The sequence below is a fragment of the Oncorhynchus masou genome, chromosome 6, assembly GCF_036934945.1.
Source record: "Oncorhynchus masou masou isolate Uvic2021 chromosome 6, UVic_Omas_1.1, whole genome shotgun sequence".
NCBI classification, from domain to species: Eukaryota; Metazoa; Chordata; class Actinopteri; order Salmoniformes; family Salmonidae; genus Oncorhynchus; species Oncorhynchus masou.
Genome location: NC_088217.1, coordinates 28,391,431 through 28,413,046, shown reverse-complemented (window position 1 = coordinate 28,413,046; position 21,616 = coordinate 28,391,431). Strand labels below are relative to the sequence as shown.

The following is a 21,616-nucleotide window of genomic DNA, read 5'->3' as shown; positions in this document are numbered from 1 at the left end:
CCTAATTGGTGTGTCGAATTTTATGTTCCTTTTGATGGCATAGAAGGCCCTTCTTGCCTTGTCTCAGCTCGTTCACAGCTTTGTGGAAGTTACCTGTGGCGCTGATTTTTAGGCCGAGGTATGTATAGTTGTTTGTGTTATCTAGGACAACGGTGTCGAGGTGGAATTTGTATTTGTGGTCCTGGCAACTGGACCTTTTTTGGAACACCCTTATTTTAGTCTTACTGAGATTTACTGTCAGGGCCCAGATCTGACAGAATCTGTGCAGAAGACCTAGGTGCTGCAGTAGGCCCTCCTTGGTTGGGGACAGAAGCACCAGATCATCAGCAAACAGTAGACATTTGACTTCAGATTCTAGTAGGGTGAGGCCGGGTGCTGCAGACTTTTCTAATGCCCTCGCCAATTCGTTGATATACATGTTGAAGAGGGTGAAGCTTAAGCTGCATCCCTGTCTCACCCCACGGCCCTGTGGAAAGAAATTTGTGTGTTTTTTTTCCATTTTTACTGCACACTTGTTTGTTTACTTGGATTTTAGAATGTTGTATGTTTTTCCCCCCCAACACCACTTTCCATCAATTTGTATAGCAGACCCTTTGTCAATTAGGGTGTGCAGGGTGAATACGTGGTCTGTCATCGTGTAATTTGGTAAAAAAAAAAAAAATACATTTGCTCAGTACATAGTTTTCACTGAAGAATTGTACGAGTCTGCTTTTAATGATAATGCAGAGGATTTTTCCAAGGTTGCTGTTGACGCATATCCCATGGTAGTTATTGGGGTCAAATTTGTCTCCACTTTTGTGGATTGGGGTGATTAGTCCTTGGTTCCAAATATTGGGGAAGATGCCAGAGCTAATGATGTTAAAGAGTTTAAGTATAGCCAAATGGAATTTGTGGTTTGTATATTTTATAAATTCATTGAGGATACCATCAACACCACAGGCCGTTTTGGGTTGGAGGGTTTGCATTTTGTGGGTTCTGGTAGTCTTTAATAGTTGATTCTAAGATTTGTATTTGATCATGTATATGTTTTTGCTGTTTGTTCTTTGTTATTGGGCCACAAAGATTGGAGAAGTGGTTTACCCATACATCTCAGTTTTAGATAGATAACTCTTCGTGTTGTTGTTTATTTAGTGTTTTCCAATTTTCCCAGAAGTGGTTAGAGTCTATGGAGTCTTCGATTACATTGAGTTGATTTCTGACAGTGCTGTTCCTTCTTTTTCTATAGTGTATTTCTGTATCTCCGCTTTAGATTCTGTTGTTTCAATGTGTACGTAACTATAGGGTATGTGGTGACATCATAGGAATAGACACGCCCCAAATATAGTGCAACGACATGGTACAAAGGTTGCATGCATTGCATTGAACACAACACACCTCCAAAAATGTCTGCTAATAAAAATAGTTTGCCATAAAATATATATTCAGGACTCAAAACAATTCAATCACAATTATGCATGTTTGATTTTGACATTATTAACATCAATTTATTGAAGATGGATTAGGAGAAAGATAATTACACCAAGAAATCAAGACCCTGAAAGCCTCTTGTGAACTACACACATGAAACACACATAACAATGATAGACATATCCCCTTTTTTATTTGTATATTGAGTCCTACCATATTACAATCAACTAAACTACAGGATATATGGTAGTTGTGCGTGGTCCGAAGAGGCAATAATATAATCATTGAGAATACACACATTGATATTTTTATTTGATTGATTGTATTTAACATGGATGTTTGATTGAGAGGTAGACATGTACAATCAAAATGTCTTTTTAAGTGCACAAAACATTAAATATCTCAGTTAATGTCTTCTGACGTCCATTTAATTTATGACAGTCTTTGAAATTAGAACAAAATAATAAGACACAAATTAAAAGTACATGTTGGAACAAGGTACAATTAGTATGCTTTGCAAATTTAAACATCTGGAAATTGATGCAAAATTATGAGACATTCAGTCACCTTAAAATAAGCCTTTGCTTTTTTTAATGCTCAGCTGCTTCCATAGAGGCAGGCTGGCAAACAGGTTTTTAGACATTCCAAATATAGCACTGAAGTCTGAGTCTGAGAGATGTTTCTGGAAGACAGAGGAGGGAGAGAGAGGAGGAGACCATTTACATGTTTCAAGGCAACATTCAAGTGTAAATAATACATTTGTCAAGACACTTAAAACAAGTTGTACTACAGCGTAACTCATATTGAGGAGAGAATATACTTTTCACACTTTAAAAACTACCAATGAATACAGCATCTGAGTGTATCAGTGTGGCAGTACTTTGAACACTCGTCACTTCATTATAGCAGCTCAGTACACCTACCTCCTTTTGGGTGGGTTCGACACCCTTAGGCAGCTCATTGGCTAGTTTGCTGATCAGGTCCTTAGGTGGGTAAGACTGGAAGTTCTTCTTGGTCTCAACACCATTCTGCTCCTGAGAGGCAAAGATTAGATTCAGGAGTTTGTCTGACAATTTTTTTTTACACAACGGCTGCCGAGGCATAATGGATGTGTAATAATTTTTGTTCAGACAAACTAAACGATCAGTTGTATCACAACCAAAGTGGGTTGTAAATCTGTTGTAATGGCCTGAGTGTGTACAGGGCCAATACAATTGAGGTATCCCTTCGTCTGTTGGGTTGAGTTCACAGCAAGGTTAGGTCAATTGATTGATGGATTCAGCTCATCATTTTCTCAATCCCCCTCTTTACACCAAGTTTTGGTGAATGCATAGATAAATAAAATTGTGCTTACATTTGTGATCCTTACGAGGAATGTCACCTCCCCCAACTCTTTCTTCAGCTCTTCGTAAGTTTTCCCTCCCTAACACAACAAATGTGTGTACAGTATTATTGATGGAATCTATATACTTAAACAGTTGTGTACAATTTGACGCACACACACAGACACACACACACACAGGCCGAGAGTTCAACTGGAAGAGAAGCAGATCACTTGCACTCACACTCCATTTGGAGGGGTCCCAGGCGGTGAACCAGCCGGTGAAGGTGGGGGGTTCGTACCCCTGCTTGATGAGGAGAACGGGGGTGTCAGGGTCCCGGGACCCTGGGTGGGTTCGCAGGTACTCCTGACTGGTGACAACAGCCTCCTTCCTCTCCAACTCATTGGCCTCATTCCCTACCCAGAGGAAAACCTGGATGCAACATGATCAGATATCTGATGACAGTTCACAAATGTAATATAAAATATACAAAATAAAGTAAGCTTCATGTGACAGCGCTTTGATTGCAGACCTATTACCTTTTTGTTAGTATAATGTTTTATAATTGTGTGATTTACTTTATACCAATTTGGTTAACATTGCAAGTTGTGTTTTAACAATACACACTGTACCTGGTCCCACGTGTCTAGCAGCATGACATCATCCTCGCTGAGGTCATCCTGTGTGAACTGGGTCACCTCGGTAACGATGAAACGGCCAGTCTTATTGGAGCATTCAAAGAGACGCTGCTGATGATCCAGAGCAGCCTGCTGTAGTCTTTCAGAGACAAGAAACACACACAAATGTAAATACACCAAACTGTTTACTTGAAATCCAACATATCTAGCACAGTGACTCACATCAATAAATTGTACATGGTTTAGGATTGCAATCACTTCACTAATAATAGTAATAGTAATACAGCTGCTCCAATTGACATTATATGAGAGAATATTTGGTTGAAATACAGATAATGGCAAGGTAACATACTGCCATACTTTATGACTGTTTATTACCTCTTGTCGTTGGCATAAGGGGCCTTCCCTCCAAGTAAATCCCAGAATTCAACAGGCTCCTGACCCTCCGCCACGATCTCCTCAGCAGTTGAGTGCTGTCCAATTACAGAACTGACCTCCTTAGCCATGGCTCTCTCATCCCCACTTGATCCCTGGTCAATCAGAGAAAGACTATTAGACAGAATGTTGTACCATCTCTGTGTCTGCGTCCCAAATGGCACCCTATTCGCTATACCCCACAAACTCAACTCTGGACCTCGAAGCATGTTCCACATCATTTTATTAATTGTTCCCCTTTCTGACTGATTTAGACCTGTCACACCAGGTGTGTGCAATTAATTACCTGGTAAAACAGAAAACCAGCAGATTCCACACCTGGATATATCTATTTATCCTCCCTACAGTACCTTGCCACACCACAGGTGAATCCCGGACTGGCTCCTCAGCAGAAAGACATCGTTTGAGTTGAGCGAGGCTGCTAGGGCCGGCACCTCGATGGCTTTGGTGTTGGAGGCGTCAGAACCGCGGACCTGGAACAATCTGATGGGGGGCTCTGGGTCAGATGTCCCTTTTCTGGAGGTACCACCCTAAGGAACAGAAGATGAGGAGAGCAGGTCAGGTTTGATTTAAATATGTTGTAATAAATTACTTAATGGTTTGAAATCCAAAATCAACCTATAATCACGGATAAACAAAAGACAATCCATGGATATCAGAAAATGAAAACCAGTTTCACAATTCTTAAATCGTATCATTGTACCATTAAATAAAAAAATAAAAAACTGTCTCACCTCAAATATAACCATTTTACCCTTGAACATGGCCATGAAGTGTCTGGGTTCCTTGCCCATGGTGATCCTTACTTGTACAGGCTGGTCACCATACTTTTGATCCAGGGCCACGGCCTGGAAGGCAGATGCCGCTATCTCATCCTGAGAGGCATGACGCCCCTGAAAAAAAATATGAACTGTAATGATGATCTATTTAGGTCTAAAGTAATGCAATTTTATTGCCATGTTATTCCAAATAAATGGATGAACCTTCATGCGTTCTACAATGGCAGTGAGCTCCTTTACCTGCCACATGTAAAGGAGGTAGTTGAGTTTGTTGTGGACCTCATAAGTGTAGAGGACCAAGTAGCAGTCTCCTCCATAGAAGAAGCCATGCCACTGGGATTCCACTGGGACCAGCTCCAGGTCCTCGATACGCCACACCTGCATGTGTCACAGAGAGTGTATGAAATGTCCACAAGGAACAAACAGTGAGTCAAATGACCGAGAGATATCTTGGAACAAATGATATAAATCAGAGTTAATGTTTTTGTGAGTTTACCTGCACTTGGCCAGTGCCATCATCCACCATGCGCTCCTGTGCTGCTACATCTGGCATCACATGCATCCGTGTGGCATCAAACTTCTCCTGAGTGACGTTGGCTAACATATAAATGTATACAGTATTAGTCAAAAGTTTGGACACACCTACACATTCTTTATTTTTATTATTTTCTACATTGTAGAATAATAGTGAATACATCAAAACTATGAAATAACACATATATATAACACTTATATAAAACTATGATATAACACACAAACAAAAAAGTGTTTAAATACACCTTAGCCAAATATATTTAAACTCAGTTTTTCACAATTCCTGACATTTCATCATAGTAAAAATACCCTGTCTTAGGTCAGTTAGGATCCCCACTTTATTTTAAGAATGTAAAATGTCCGAATTATAGTAGAGAGAATTATTTATTTCAGCTTTTATTTCTTTCATCACATTCCCAGTGGGTCAGAAGTTTACAGACACTCAACTAGTACTTGGTAGCATTGCCTTTAAATTGTTTTACTTGGGCCAAATGTTTCGGGTAGCCTTCCACAAGCTCCCCAAAATAAGTTGGGTGAATTTTGGCCCATTCCTCCTGACAGAGCTGGTGTAACTGAGTCAGGTTTGTAGGCCTCCTTGCTCAAACACACTTTTTCAGTTCTACCCACAAATATTCTATAGGATTGAGGGCAGGGCTTTGTGATGACCACTCCAATACCTTGACTTTGTCGTCTTTAAGCCATTTTTCCATAACTTTGGAAGTATGCTTGGGGTCATTGTCCATTTGGAAGACCAGTTTGTGACCAAGCTTTAACTTCCTGACTGTTGTCTTGAGATGTTGCTTCAATATATCCACATCATTTTCCTTACCTCATGATGCCTTCTATTTTGTGAAGTGCCCCAGTCCCTCCTGCAGCAAAGCACCCCCACAACATGATGCTACCACCCCCGTGCTTCACGGTTGGGATGGTGTTCTTCCTCTTGCAAGCCTCCCCCTCTATCCTCCAAACATAGTGATGGTCAATATGGCCGAACAGTTCTATTTTTGTTTCATCAGTCCAGAGGACATTTCTCCAAAAAGTACGATCTCCGTCCTCATGTGCAGTTACCAACCTTAGTCTGGCTTTTATATGGCGGTTTTGGAGCAGTGGCTTCTTCCTTGCTGAACGACCTTTCAGGTTATGTCGATATAGGACTCATTTTACTGTGGATATAGATACTTTTGTACCTGTTTCCTCCAGCATCTTCACAAGGTCCTTTGTCGTTGTTCTGAGATTGATTTGCAATTATCTCACCAAAGTACGTTCATCTCTAGGAGACAGAACGCGTCTCCTTCCTGAGAGGTATGACGGCTGCGGGCCCCATGGTGTTTATACTTGTGTACTATTGTTTGTACAGATGAACGTGGTACCTTCAGGCATTTGCTCCCAAGGATGAACCAGACTTGTGGAGGTTTACATTTTTTTTCCTGAGGGTTTTGCTGATTTCTTTTGATTTTCCCATGATGTCAAGCAAAGAGGCACTGAGTTTGAAGGTAGGCCTTGAAATACATCTACAGGTACACCTCCAATTGACTTAAATGATGTCAATTAGCCCATCAGAAGCTTCTAAAGCCATGACATCATTTTCTGGAATTTTCCAAGCTGTTTAAAGGCACAGTCAACTTAGTGTATGTAAACTTCTGACCCACTGGAATTGTGATAGAGTGAGTTATAAGTGAAATAATCTGTCTGTAAACAATTGTTGGAAAAATGACTTGTGTCATGCACAAAGAAGATGTCCTAACCGACTTGCCAAAACTATAGTTTGTTAACAAGAAATTTGTGGAGTGGTTGAAAAACGAGTTTTAATGACTCCACAAAATAAAGACAAACACAAAGTGAGCAATTAGATAAAGATAGTATTTTCCAAGCACTCATGTCAAACATACATCCAAAAGGGGGAAAGGTAGTCACTTAAAGACAATAACTTTTATCCCATTTCTAGCTATTGATTTGGATCTGGTACCTAACATAGAAACACATACCCACTCTCCCCACACTGTGTGTTTTGCCCAGGCCTACAGTCTGATCCTTCACACTCCAGCTCTGGAACAGCTGCTTAAAGAGGGCAGACTCTGCCCCGTCATTCACTGTCTCCACATTGGTGGTAGTGGGGTAGTTCTTCAGCTTAATGAACTCCTGTTCACAAAGGAAGGAGACAGATTCAGTGCATTCCCATCAGATACTGCAACTGGTTACTTGGCACACAAAACTCAAGCTGCCACTATAGCTGATTTTTGTTACAAAATAGGAAACAAAAAGAAGATACCATACAGTATGTACAGTATGTGTGATCTCTTATACCCACCAAAGCTCTGGACATGGCAGCCTGTCTCTCTGCCTTGTTGGCTCGCTTCCCCTTCCACACAAAGATCTTCACCCCTCCCTGGTCTAGGAAATAACAGTCCTGGAGAAAGATTAAGTCACATGAGCAAATGTCTATCACTGGGAGCCCACAACTCTTCATAATGCTTATATCAAATGATGTCCGACTTGTACAATTTTCTGCTCTGCAGACTTACGTCATGATTCAACATGTCCTGAACCAGTGGCCTAGTGGCAACTTCTATGACTTTCATCTGGCCCTCAGCATCAGACACACTGTTGGGGACAGGACATACTTACTAATGACTAAGCATGCTATCGTGTCAACTCCTTGTATCTTATTGTCATGCCAAACATGGCTTGGACTAGGCTAACTATGATTCAGAATGAGTTTTAAACTTTTTGGAGTTAACTATTTTTTGAATAAATGCAATCCAAACAGGCATAAATACAGGACATCTGGACATAGGCCCTTAGCCACTCACTGGTACAGAGTAAGCTGTGCTTTTTGTTGTTGGTCAGCTAATTCATCAGGCGTTCCACTGGGCAGCTTGGAGGTCCGTTGCCCCAGGATGCTAGTCAGGATGTCCATCAGTTTAGAGGAATTTGCTTCTGCTTCCCCCTCTATCACCCCTATCTCCGTCCGACCCCCTCGCTCCCTGTCCCGAATGTCTTTAGCCAGCAGCATGCCCTAAGAGTCACAGAATGTAAAGTTAGAGATGTTGTTCCATGAAAAGAGTGGATGTTGCGTCCCTTTGATATTTTCAGTAGAAATTGTTCACCAATATTGCATTTTAAAAGTCTGTTAAATTAAATGAAGTGCCCTTTAATATATACCACCTGGAGAATTCAATAAATCAGACTTTATTATATGAATTATGGCTTATAAAGTGCAAAACTTCTGCATTTGTACATGTCCCTCTATCAACCCTGTGTCACTTTTAGGAAGATTTCAACCCACTTCAACCCACCAAACATTTCCCCAAGTTTCATAATCATTGTAAAGCCCTAGTTATTAACTTGATTTGCCAAATTAATTTCTAAGGATTATTTATTTAATGTGATTAGTGGTTCAATTTACGTTTCTCCCTCTTTTAAGGTCAACCCTGTTACAATAACTGCATTTTTATTGAGTTTTGGATCATTTTTTCCAAAAGAAACATTGAACATCTAATAGTCAAATCATAGTGTAAACGCAAGTGAGCTGGTTCTACTCTTTTTGGCAATTTTCTGGTGTTTTGTGATGGGACAACTAAACAGGTCGAGCATAACACCTGTCAACCCTGTTACCCATAAGATAGACAGGCGAGATAAACGTTTTTTTGTGAAGCTTGCATTCAACTACCGCTCTCTGTTGCCCACAACAAGCTTCCATTCTCCCTGTCACAATGGGATTTATGTCGGATTTAAGATGAAATCATCAACCCTGTTACTTTATTTGGCACTTAATAGGCACTTATTATAGTATTTTTTTAAAATTTATTTAACCTATCAAGATGGAAAGATTTGTTTTGAATAAAGTTGAACTGTCACGACTTCCGCCGAAGTCGGTCCCTCTCCTTGTTCGGGTGGTGTTCGGTGGTCGACGTCACCGACCTTCTAGCCATCATTGATCCATTTTTCATTGGTTTTGTCTTGTCTTCCTACACACCTGGTTCCAATCCCATTTATTACATGTTGTGTATTTAACCCTCTGTTTCCCCTCATGTCCTTGTCAGAGATTGTTTGTTGCATGTAGGTGTGTTATTTGTTTTGGTGTGCGACAGGTTTTGCACCCTATTATGTTATTTTTGTATACTTTGGTTTTCTGAGGTTTTTGGAATGTTTATTAAACAGCTCTGTTTTTACCAAGTTCATTCTCCTGCGCCTGACTTCCCTGCCACCAGCACACACCGCATTACATGAACATGTGCTCTTTATGACAGAATCTTAAAATTAGGTGAAATCAAATATTTTCAAAAGGCACAGAATTGGTGGAATAACCCAGAGGTGCATGATTGATTTACTGTGATTCTAATCTAAAGTGTTGCTTCTAATGTTTTTCTACTAGTGGTCTCTTCAGCCAATCTTTAGGGGAGTGAAGTGGATTTCACTTCAACCACTCTTATTGAGCTACCAATGTGGAATTAGCTTCATTGTGTCACTGATAGGAGGTAGGTGTAATAAGATTACATTGGCTTCACTGTGGATGCACTCCTTGAGAATAGCAATTGCACAGATCGTTACCGTACCTTGAGCCTCTCCTGTCTGTTGCTCTCTGGTCCATTCCACTGAATGATGGTTTTACCAGTGTCCAACAGAAAGACATCCCCAAGATTGAAGCTTTTCCAGCTCATCTCTACCTACAGTATAGGCAGAATTGTGCCAGATACATTACAAGTTAATTTTCAAGCATTTTCAGCAGCACTTCCTGTTGTGTTACACAGAATGAAATCCCCCTGTATCTATGTTTCTCACCTCCATGGCGCTGACCCTTTTCTTCCCTTTCACATGCAGCAGTCTCTGGATGTCATAACTGTTGGTCTCTATGTGTTTCATTCCTGATGCCACCCCACCCTTCTTATAGCTGTAGGAGACAGAGAGGTAAGTAGGCTATAAAATACATTTCTCTTGGTTTTATTACAGTGTAATGTCTGTATTGTGTGCACAATATACATTGTGTTTTTAGTGACGTTGAAATAAGAGCTTTTGCTCAGTAATCAAATCTGTATGGGTGGGTACACTAATCACCATTGATAACTGTGCTGCTTTGCCCAACCTACACCCACAGAAGAATTACCCACAGTGCCTCAGAATAAGATCAGAATGGGAATACTGAACAGAGTATAACGATGAGGTTGTTTGATTTCTCCCTGTCTCTGTGTATATATTTATATATATTTTATGTGCAGTGCCTTGCAAAAGTATTCATCCCCCTTGGTGTTTTTCATATTTTGTTGCATTACAACCTGTAATTTAAATGGATATTTATTTGGATTTCATGTAATGGACATACACAAAATAGTCCAAATTGGTGAAGTGAAATTTAAAAAACTACTTGTTTAAAAAAATTCTAAAAAATAAAAAACAGAAAAGTGGTGCGTGCATATGTATTAACCCACTTTGCTGTGAAGCCCCTAAATAAGATCTGGTGAAACCAATTACCTTCAGAAGTCACATAATTAGTTATATAAAGTCCACCTGTGTGCAATATAAGTGTCACATGATCTCAGTATATATATATATATATATGTTCTGAAAGGCCCCAGAGTTTGCAACACCACTAAGCAAGGGGCACCACCAAGCAAGCGGCCCCATGAAGACCAAGGAGCTCTTCAAACAAGTCAGGGACAATGTTGTGGAGTACAGATCAGGGTTGGGTTATAAAAAAAATATCAGAAACTTTGAACATCCCACGAGCACCATTAAATCCATTATTAAAAATGGAAAGAATATGGCACCACAACAAACCTGCCAACAGAGGGCCGCCCACCAAAGCTCATGGACCAGGCAAGGAGGGCATTAATCAGAGAGGCAACAAAGAGACCAAAGATAACCCTGAAGGAGCTGCAAAGCTTCACAGTGGAGATTGGAGTATCTGTCCATAGGACCACTTTAAGCCGTACACTCCACAGAGCTGGGCTTTATGGAAGAGTGGCCAGTTAAAGGCCATTGCTTAAAGACAAATATAAGCAAACATGTTTGGTGTTCGCCAAAAGGCATGTGGAAGACTCCCCAAACATATGGAAGAAGGTACTCTGGTCAGATGAGACTAAAATTGAGCTTTTTGGTCATCGAGGAAAATGCTATGTCTGGCGCAAACCCAACACCTCTCATCACCCCGAGAACACCATCCCCAGCATCATGCTGTGGGGATGTTTTTCCATCGGCAGGGACTGGGAAACTGGTCAGAATTGAAGGAATGATGGATGGAGCTAAATACAGGGAAATTCTTGAGGGAAACCTGTTTCAGTCTTCCAGAGATTTGAGACTGGGACGGAGGTTCACTTTCCGGCAGGACAATAACCCTAAGCATACTCCTAGTGTTGCTTACTTGAGTGGTTTAAGGAGAAACATTTAAATGTCTTGGAATGGCCTAGTCAAAGCCCAGACCTCAATCCAATTGAGAATCTGTGGTATGACTAAAAGATTGCTATAAACCAACAGAACCCATCCAACTTGAAGGAGCTGGAGCAGTTTGCCTTGAAGAATGGTGTCACGCCCTGACCTTAGTTCCTTTTTGATGTCTCTATTTTGGTTTGGTCGGGGAGTGAGTTGGGGTGGGCATTCTATGTTGTTTTTCTATGTTTTCTGTGTTTGGCCTGGTATGGTTCCCAATCAGAGGCAGCTGTCTATCGTTGTCTCTGGTTCTCAATCATACTTAGGTAGCTCTTGCCCACATGGGTTTTGTGGGTCGTTGTTTCCTGTTTTGTGTTGTCACCTTTCAGGACTGTTTCAATTTTCGTTGTTTCACTTGGTTATTTTGTATTTCGTGTTCAGTTATTAAATTAACATGGACACTTACCACGCTGCGTTTTGGTCCGATCTTTCCTGTTCCTCAGATGAAGAAGATCGTTACAAATGGGCAAATATTCCAGTGGCTAGATGTGTCAAGCTTATAGAGACATACCCCAATAGGTGTGCACAATCAAGTTCTGTTTTCTTGTCTTATTTGTCATTTGTTTCAAAGAAGAAATATTTTGCATCTTCAAAGTGGTAGGCATGTTGTGTAAGTCAAATGATACAAACCCCCCCAAAAAAATCTATTTTAATTCCAGGTTGCAAGGCAACAAAATAGGAAAAATTCCAAGGGCGGTGAATACTTTCACAAGCCACTGTATATACTTACATGACCCCTTGTTTGAAGTATCCCCGGAAGGCATCCGACTCATGGTTCTGGGCCTCGCGGTGCTGGATGGGCCCTGATCCCAGGAACTCATCCAGCTGGATGGTGTAGACTGCGGCCGCACCCTGTTCATCCTGACTGGACTGGGAGCCGATCCAGTAGTGGATGTCATAGGAGAGAGAGCTACCCACTTTCTGGGTCTGAGATAGACAGGGGGAGATAAAGAGAGAGAGATCAATATGCCCCCCAAGACACAACTACAACAAAACAACCAACATAAACGGGTCACAACTCCTGCAGCTCTGTTTCACGCTGGGTCCGTACATAGTCAATGATAGGCTTCGAGGGAACTACATCTGTAGGTACACCTATAGCTCATCTCTTGGCAGTAATACTGCAGACCACTAAATCACTGACCTTAACCCAGAGTTTCTCAGTGTTCACAGTTAGCCCACTGACACCCCTATCAGATCACAGCAAAATCACAATCTACTTGAAGAGAGCAATACTCAACCATGAGGTATCGAAGCAGAAAAAACTGCATGCTATTGAGAAATGCTATCGATGGAAGAAGGGTAGTGTAGATACCTACCAAAAAACAATTGGCCAAAAACAAAGCCAATCACCCCAAGAGAACTTCATGGACAAAATGTTTCCCTGCAATAGTGAAGGTGTAAACTTCAGGCAGAAAACCTAAGAAAACTAACAGCAATGAGAAATGGTTTAATGAAGAGCTATCTATTCAAAATTGAGATGGTTGGATAAACCACTTCTCCAACCTCTTCAACAATATAACAACAGTTCTAACATTTCAAAAAAACAGTTTTCACTTTGTCATTATGGGGTATTGTATGTAGATTGATGAGAGAAAAATAAAATTTAATCAATTCTAGAATAAAGCAAAGAATAAGAGCGTAAATCAGCTATTAAAGACTACCAGAACCCACTGGATTCTCCAATTACATTGGATGAGCTACAGGACAAATACAAACCCTCCAACCCGAAAAGGCCTGTGTTGTTAATGGTATACTAAACAAAAATGATAAAATATACAGAACACAAATTCAAATGGGCTATTCTTAAACTCTCCAACATTATTCTTATTCGTATTCCCCAATATTTGGAACCAAAGTCTGATTACCTCAAGCCACAAACGTGGAGACAAATTTCACCCCAATAATTACTGTGGAATCTGTGTCAACAGCAATCACAGAAAAATCCTCTGCAGTATCAACAACAGTAGACACCAACATTTCCTCAGTGAAAACAATGTCCTGAGCAAATGTCAAATTGGTTTCTTACCAAAAAAACATACGACAGACCACGTACACAGTGCATTCGGAAAGTATTCAGACTCCTTGCCTTTTCCACATTTTGTTACCTTACAAATCTACGTACAATACCCCATAATGACAAAGTGAAAACAGTTTTTTTGAAATGTTAGAAATTTAAAAAAACAGAAATATCTTAACATAAGTATTCAGACCCTTTGCTATGAGACTCGAAATTCAGCTTAGGTACATCCTGTTTCCATTGATCATCTATGAGATGTTTCTACAACTTGATTGGAGTCCACCTGTGGTAAATTCATTTGATTGGAAATGATTTGGAAAGGCACACACCTGTCTATAAGGTTCCACAGTTGACAGTGCATGTCAGAGCAAAAAAACAAGCCATGAGGTCGAAGGAATTTAATTTACCACAGGTGGACTACAATCAAGTTGTAGAAACATCTCAATGATGATCAATGGAAACAGGATGCACCTGAGCTCAATTTCGAGTCTCATAGGAAAGGTTCTGAATACTTACGTTATTTACATATCTGTTGTTTTTGTAAATACATTCGCAAACACTTTTCATTTTCATTAGGCGGCAGGTGAAAGTTGAGCTCCTGGCCTAAACACATTGTGTAACGGGTGTCGTCGTCGGAAGAGGAATCGGACCAAAGCGCAGCGTAGTGAGTGTTCATTACTTTTATTGAACTGAACACATAAACAAAAATAACAAAGTGAATACACGAAACAGTCCTGTCATGTGAAGAACACTAAACAGACAGAAAAAAAAACTACCCACAAAACATTGGTGGGAAAAGGTACCTAAGTATGTTTCCCAATCAGTGACAATGATAGTCAGCTGTCCCTGAATGAGAACCATACCCGGCCAAAACAAAGAAATACAAAACATAGAAAAAAGAACATAGAATGCCCACCCAAATCACACCCTGACCAAACCAAAATAGAGACATAAAAAGCTCTCTAAGGTCAGGGCGTGACACATTGCTTGACTTCGGCCAGAGCCGTACAGAGCGCCATACAGGCACTTCAAAGTTTAGGGGAACTGCGTATCACCTCCTCTATAAAACAAAGTAGTCTATCGCTGGGCCCAGATTCACACACAGGCAAAAAATGATTGATCGAAGTGGAATGAAGGCGAGATCTGCATTGAATAGCAATGGAGAGTGGGCATTCATTTCCTGATTCCGTTTTGGTCAAGTTTATTTGCTGCTAGTCTGTGAATCTGTGCGTAACAGTAAACTGTTTGAAAGTGCGCATATTGAAAATGTGCCAGCCTGAATGCTGTTCCAAATTGTCAAATTAGGGATTGTAAGGTCATGAAAAGTCATGGAAATTAGTTAAATAATTTTTGTTATGTAATTCATAAAGGCACATTTTTAAATGGGAATGACCCTTCAGTGCCTGTCTGTGTGTGCTGTTTGTGTGCAAGGGGGAGTGGGCCGTTGCCTGAGGAAGAGCGCGACATTTCAGCAGAAGGTATAAAATAATTACAGACAAGACTAACTAGATAGCCAATTCAAAACATAATTTCTACAAGTTATCTTGCTATAGCTAACTAAGCATTAATGTCGTTGTCACATTTCCACCACCTCTGTAGAGCCTAAATAAATCTGCAATGTTGGAAAGTTGGGATTCCCCTCTACTAGACAGTAGCCATAATTTATGGCTAATGTTAAACAATATTCGAAGAATAGTCTAATTGACAAATAACATGCTGTGCATAGATCTCCCCCAAAATATGAATATTATAGCCTTATATATAAATATGTCTAGTTAGATACCTGGCTTTGAATTGCTTACTTTATCCATTTGATCCCTGATTCATTGAATGAGGGAATCATTTTCTAAAGACAAAAGCATGTTGTTATAATGTTGCAATATTTTATATCAAGGGTGGTAACCATCCTCCAGGATAGCTACTGAGTGTGCAGGCTTTTGTTCAAGCCCTGGTCTAACCACATAGTAGTCAAAACAGGAGCTGCTCAACAGGGTAGACTTGGGTGTTTCAGGGCTGGATCAATAGCCAAGCCTCCTCACCCAGGAGCTCTCCAGATTGAGGGTTGACCACATGTTGACAACATGTGACAACTCGAGTTCTACTTAGTTGAAGGTTAAGTGCCTTGATCAAGGGCACAATGGCAGGAGATGGTAAGTCTACATGGGATCTGACACAGCAGCCTTCCAGTGTCAATAATGCTTACTTTTCATGTACGCTATAATAATAGTCATGAAAACGTGGTTAAAAATCATGGAGAACTAATGGAAAATTTGTAAAACCATTAACAGTGAATTATCAGGTATCTGTAGCATAATGTAATTTGTGAATTTTGGTGAACATAGTCTAATGAACCAACTTGGAAAAAGACAGCTCCTGCACTTCTTTCATCCCAAGTCAAGCATTACTTAAACATCAACACCACAGGTAACTTCCACAAGGCTGTGAACGATCTAAGAGACAAGGCAAGAAGGGCTTTCTACGCCATCAAAAGGAACACAAAATTCGACATCCCAATTAGAGTCTGGATAAAAATACTTGAATCAGTTCTAGAACTCATTGTCCTCTGGTTGTGAGGTCTAGGAGTCCACTCACCAACCAAGAATTCACCAAATTTGAAAAAACACCCAATTTAGACGCTGCATGCAGAATTCTGCAAAAATATATTTAGTGTACAACGCAAAACTCAGAATAATGCATGCAGAGCAGAATTAGGACTATATCCGGTAGTTATCCAAATCCAGAATAGAGGTGTTATATTGTACAACCACCTAAAACAAACCGATGCCCAAACATTCCACCACAAAGCCCTCACATACAGAGAGATGAACCTAGAGAAGAGTCCCCTCAGCCAGCTGGTTCTGGGGCTCTGTTCACAAACACAAACAGACCCCACAGAGCTCCAGGACAGCAACACAATCAGACACAACCAAATTATGAGAAAGCAAAAAGATAACTATTTGACAAACTGGAAATGAATTAACCAAAAAACAGCAAATTGGAATGCTATCTGGCCCTAAACAGAGACTAGACAGTGGCAGAACACGTGACCTCTGTGACTGACCCAAAATTAAAGAACATCCTTGAATATGTACAGGCTCAGTGAGCATAGCTTTGCTATTGCGAGAGTCCGCCATAGCTCCATAGCTCTCGAGAGAAGACAGGCTATGTGCACACTGGCCGCAAAATGTGGTGGAAACTGAGCTGAACTTCCTGCCAAATGCATGACCCCATTAGAGATACATATTTCTCACAGATCACACAGACCCACACTGAATTTGAAAACAAATAAAACATTAATAAACTCCCATATTTGTTTGGCAAAATACCACAACGTGCAATTGCAGCAGCAAGATGTGTGGCCCGTTGCCATGAGAAAAGGGCAACCAGTGGAGAAGAAACAACATTGTAAATACCACCAACACTTATCTGTTTATTTATCTTCCCTACTATTCCTACTACAACTATTTGCACATTGCTAAAACACTATACATAGTTGATAATATTACACTTAAAATGTCTTTATCATTTTGAAACCTTTGTGAGTGCAATGTTTACTGTTAATTTCTAATAATTGTTTGTTGATGTTTTGTGTCTTCTCACTTTTGTTTATTGTTTACTTCCCTTGCTTTGTCAATGTAAACATGTTTCCCATGTAAATAAAGCCCCATTGAATTGAGAGAGAGAGAGAAATAGATCCAGTGCCTTTAGAAAGTATTTACACCACTTGACTTTTTCCACATTTTGTTGTGTTACAACCTGAAACTAAAATGGATTAAATTGAGATTTTGTGTCACTGGCCTACACACAATACCCCATAATGTTAAAGTTGAATTATGTTTTTACTAAAATGTCTTCAACCCCTTTGTTATTGCAAGTCACATAATAAGTTGCATGGACTTACTCTATGTGCAATAATGGTGTTTAACATGATTTGTACCCCACACATACAATTATCTGTAAGGTCCCTCAGTCGAGCATTGAATTTCAAACCCAGATTCAACCACAAAGATCAGGGAGGTTTTCCAATGTCTCGCAAAGAAGGGCAACTATTGGTAGATGGGTAAAAATACAAAAAACAAACATTGAATATCCCTTTGAGCATGGTGAAGTTATTAATGACACGTTGGATGGTGTATCAATACATCTAGTCACTAAAAATATACAAGTGTCCTTCCTAACTTAGTTGCCGGAGAGGAAGGAAACCACTCAGGGATTTCACCACTAGCCAATTGTGACAGTTACAGAGTTTAATGGCTGTGATAGGAGAAAACTGAGGATGGATCAACAACATTGTAGTTATTCCACAACACTAACCTAAATGACAGAGTGAAAAGAAGTAGGCCTGTACAGAATTAAAAAAATATTCCAAAACATGCATCCTGTTTGCAACAAAGCACGAAAGACCCCCAAAAATTGGCAAAGAAATTAACTTTATATCCTGAATACAAATTGTTATGTTTGGGGCAAATCCAACATATGACTGAGTACCACTCTTCATATTTTCAAGCATGGTGCTGGCTGCATCATGTTATGGGTATGCTTGTCATCTGCAAGGACTAGGAAGTTTATTTTAGGATAAAAATAAACAGAATGGAACTAAGCACAGGCAAAATCCTAGACTAACCCAGAAAGACTCACAGATTCTAACATGTATTGACTCAGGGGGTTGAATAGTTATGTAATCAAGATAATGTATATTAGTATTTTATTTTTCATGACATTTTTTTTGGACCAATATTAGAATTTTTATGTAGATCATTGACAAAAAAATGACCATTAAATCCATTTGAATCCCACCTTGTGTGAATACTTTCTGAAGGCACTGTAGATAGATTAACAGAGCGACAGATAGGGAGAGGGTGGAGATAGAAAGAGATAAAAAGCATGGAGGGAGATTGAAAGAAGAGGAGGTAGAGGCGGACAGACAAACAAACAAACCGACAGAGATAGAAAGAGGAAACATCACAAAGAGCATTTTGTGACTCACAGGCCTTCAAACCAGGACCAATGGTATATAGCCGTTAGCAAGCAAATACTGTCACCACTATGATAATCATGCAAAACAGACTCCAAAGCAAACACACTGATTCCCTCCAGGGCATTAATTAACATGCAGTGCCTAGTGAAAGTCTACACACCCTATGTACAGTCTTCACATTTTACTGCCTTAAAATTCAATCTAAATATTGATTAAATGTGTGTGCGGGGTGTGGGGGTTCCCTACAGATCAACACAATATTTTCAAAGTTTAAAGGAAGTTATAGAAAATGTAAAAAATAAACAAATATATCTGGATTGCGTATGTTTTCACAACCAAGAGTTAAGAAATCCCATAGGGCGGCTCACAATTGGCCCAGCGTTGTCTGGGTTTGGACTGGGTAGGCCGTCATTGTAAATAAGAATGCGCTCTTAACTGACTTGCCTAGTCAATATGTGGTTAAATAATAAAAATAATAAAAAAATCTTGGTGGAAGCACCTTTGGCAGCCATTAGAGCTGTGAATCATTTAGAAAATGATTCTACCAACATATAGGGCAACATATCCATTGTTTTTGTAAAAATTGCTCAATCACATTACATTTGATTGTGAATCATTGATGGACTGCAATATTCAAACCTTGTTTCAGATTTTTCAAGCAGATTTAAGACTGGACCATTCAGGAACACTCAACACCACTTTGAAAGCCATTCTGGTGTGTCTTTGGCATTAACATTTGTGTAATTGTCTCGCTGTAAAATAAAACTCTATCCCAGGGTATTCAGAAGGCTGAGGCTGGTTTTCCTCTAACTTTTTACCTGGGCTTTTCTCTTTTCATATTTAATTTGATCCTGACAAACTCCTCAGTTCCTGCCGATGACAAGCATACATATAACATGATGCTGCCACTACAATACTTGAAAATAGAGAGGGGTTCCCTCTGTAATGTATTGGATTTGACCCAAACCTGTAGTTTTGTATTTAATGTATTCACTGTGTTGTCTTGCAGTATTGCTTAACATCCTTGTTGCAAACAGAATGGATGATTTGGAGTGGATGTTTTACTTTATCACACAGGCTAGTATGGAGTGAATGCAATGTTGTGGATCCGTTTGTATTTTCAAGAATTGTGGTGACAGCATCATGTTATGGGTATGCTTGTCACTGGCAGGGACTGGGGAGTTTGCCAGGCTCAAAATAAATATGAACGGAGCAAAGAAGACATGCGCATTCAAGAAATCCTAGGGTTTTTTGTGTTCATTTGGAAATTATTCTATAGCTTTCTTTCACTTTGAAAATGTGGAGTAGGCCTCCCGAGTGGCGCAGCGGTCTAAGGCACTGCATTGCAGTGCTAAAGGCATCACTACAGATCTGGGTTCAATCCCGGGCTGTGTTGCAGCCAGCCGTGACCGGGAGACCCATGAGGCAGGGCACAATTGGCCCAGTGTTGTCCAGGTTAGGGGAGGGTTTGGCCGGCCGGGATGTATTTGTCCCATCTCGCTCTAGTGACTCCTGTGGTGGGCCGGGCGCTGACACGGTTGCCAGTTGTACAGTGTTTTCTCCGACACATTGTTGCGGCTGGCTTCCGGCTTAAGCGAGCAGTGTGTCAAAAAGCAGGCCGGCTTGGCAGGGTCGTGTTTCAGAGGATGCGTGGGTCTCGACCTTCGCCTCTCCCGAGTTGGGAGTCGAAGTGATGAGACAAGACTGGAACTACTAATTGGATATCACAAAAAAGGGGTAAAAAGTACCACAAAAAAATGTGGAGAAGTTGTATATCTGTAGAGGGGAAAAACTATTGAATCCCTTTTAGATTACATTTTAAGACAGACAAATGTGAAGAGGGGTGTGTAGACTTTCATTAGGCACTGCAAATCATAACTCCCTCATTCAACAAATTAATGTGCTGACATGACATCCCTGATGAGTATCATGGCCCCGAGACTCACAGAGAGTAGGATGTAGCAGTCGCCCTCGTAGAAGTTTCCATGTGATTTTTCAGGGACCTGCACAACTCCATTTTCTGTGATGACAAAGAAATGCAGACGTCTGTCTTTTTCACAACTGACTTTGTGAAATCCACACCCTGATCATTTTCAAAGGATACACTGACTGACAGCTGCCTTACCTCGATTCGCCAGATTATAATCCCAGGATTGTGGGATACTGCTCTGAATGTGTACTCCATGTTTCTCAGATACAGGCAATCTCAATCTATGAGGGAAAGATCCTTGGACGAAGAAGGAGTATTTCTGTAACCACTGAACAAAATTGCATGATCTGACACAGGAGGTTATTGAGATGGATATTAAAAATGACTTCAATATCAATTTCAGGATTTATGGAGTTTTACTGCAGAACGAATGTATTTGCATCAAAAAATGGGTGTTGTCGGAAGAAGAGGGAGAAGCATTCAAAAGCACTGCGTTGCCATTGACATCCATTACTATACATTAGATTCAGTCAATGTCACAAAGTCCACAACATACTGTACCTTATTGTTCTGATGGTCAAAGCTGTGTACGCCTATATCGATCCAGCCATAAAACATCCTGATTATCTTCTCTCAATACACACCATGAAACTCAGAAATCACAGAGGGCAGATATGATCAAGTCAAACAGTACCTGGAGTTGCTGTTGCAGAGGTAGAAGACAAGGGTGTCCGGCTAGAAAGTTACTTGCTTGATTGTAGGAGTAAGTGTCTCTGTGTGTGTCTGGATGGTTCTTCTGTTGACTCAAGGTTGGACACAGCAGTACATCCCCAGGAGAGTACCAGAGGATTTAGGATTGTCACTGGAGCATCAAAGCATCCTTCTTCTCCTCTTCCTCCTCCTGGCCCTTGGACCCTGGGAGATTTGCCTGAGTTTGCATGTTCCAGGACCTCTCCTATCGCTCCATCCAATCGCTGATTCGAGAAAAGGAAAGATACACAAATCAGCAGGGAAATGAGAGAGCAGACACGACTCATATTCAAAAGACCACGGGCTTAAAGGACACATTAGTGATAGTGGAGATGGGAGGGAAGGGGGGGAGAGGAGGTGGAGAAAGAAAGGGAGGGAGGGGGAGTAATAAATAACCCTC

The 21,616-nt window shown here is 40.5% G+C and overlaps 1 protein-coding gene across 1 annotated transcript; it reads right to left on the bottom strand.

Moving 5' to 3' along the window:
- Positions 1–1,583: 1,583 nt before the first annotated feature.
- On the bottom strand, positions 1,584–21,379 carry LOC135541828 (advillin-like). Its single transcript, XM_064968237.1, has 20 exons — positions 21,161–21,379; positions 20,643–20,794; positions 20,483–20,547; positions 12,269–12,465; positions 9,898–10,006; positions 9,672–9,782; positions 7,926–8,131; positions 7,638–7,716; positions 7,424–7,522; positions 7,101–7,254; positions 5,078–5,178; positions 4,822–4,959; positions 4,537–4,695; positions 4,153–4,332; positions 3,746–3,897; positions 3,362–3,506; positions 2,973–3,161; positions 2,762–2,830; positions 2,331–2,441; positions 1,584–2,089 (listed from the first exon to the last, which is right to left on the bottom strand). The coding sequence occupies exons 2-20, from the start codon at positions 20,719–20,721 to the stop codon at positions 1,976–1,978; spliced, it is 2,457 nt and encodes an 818-aa protein (XP_064824309.1). The 5' UTR covers positions 20,722–20,794; positions 21,161–21,379; the 3' UTR covers positions 1,584–1,975.
- Positions 21,380–21,616: the final 237 nt, after the last annotated feature.

What these genes read in the sequence shown, in the direction of transcription:
- LOC135541828 (XM_064968237.1), bottom strand. Translation starts at nt 20,721, where the DNA reads ATGGAGTACACATTCAGAGCAGTATCCCACAATCCTGGGATTATAATC. An exon ending in GGTAAGGCAGCTGTCAGTCA is followed by an intron (nt 20,548 to 20,642) that starts GTGTATCCTTTG and finishes CAGAAAATGGAG; the next exon opens with TTGTGCAGGTCCCTGAAAAA. An exon ending in GTAAAATGGTTATATTTGAG is followed by an intron (nt 4,333 to 4,536) that starts GTGAGACAGTTT and finishes TCTGTTCCTTAG; the next exon opens with GGTGGTACCTCCAGAAAAGG.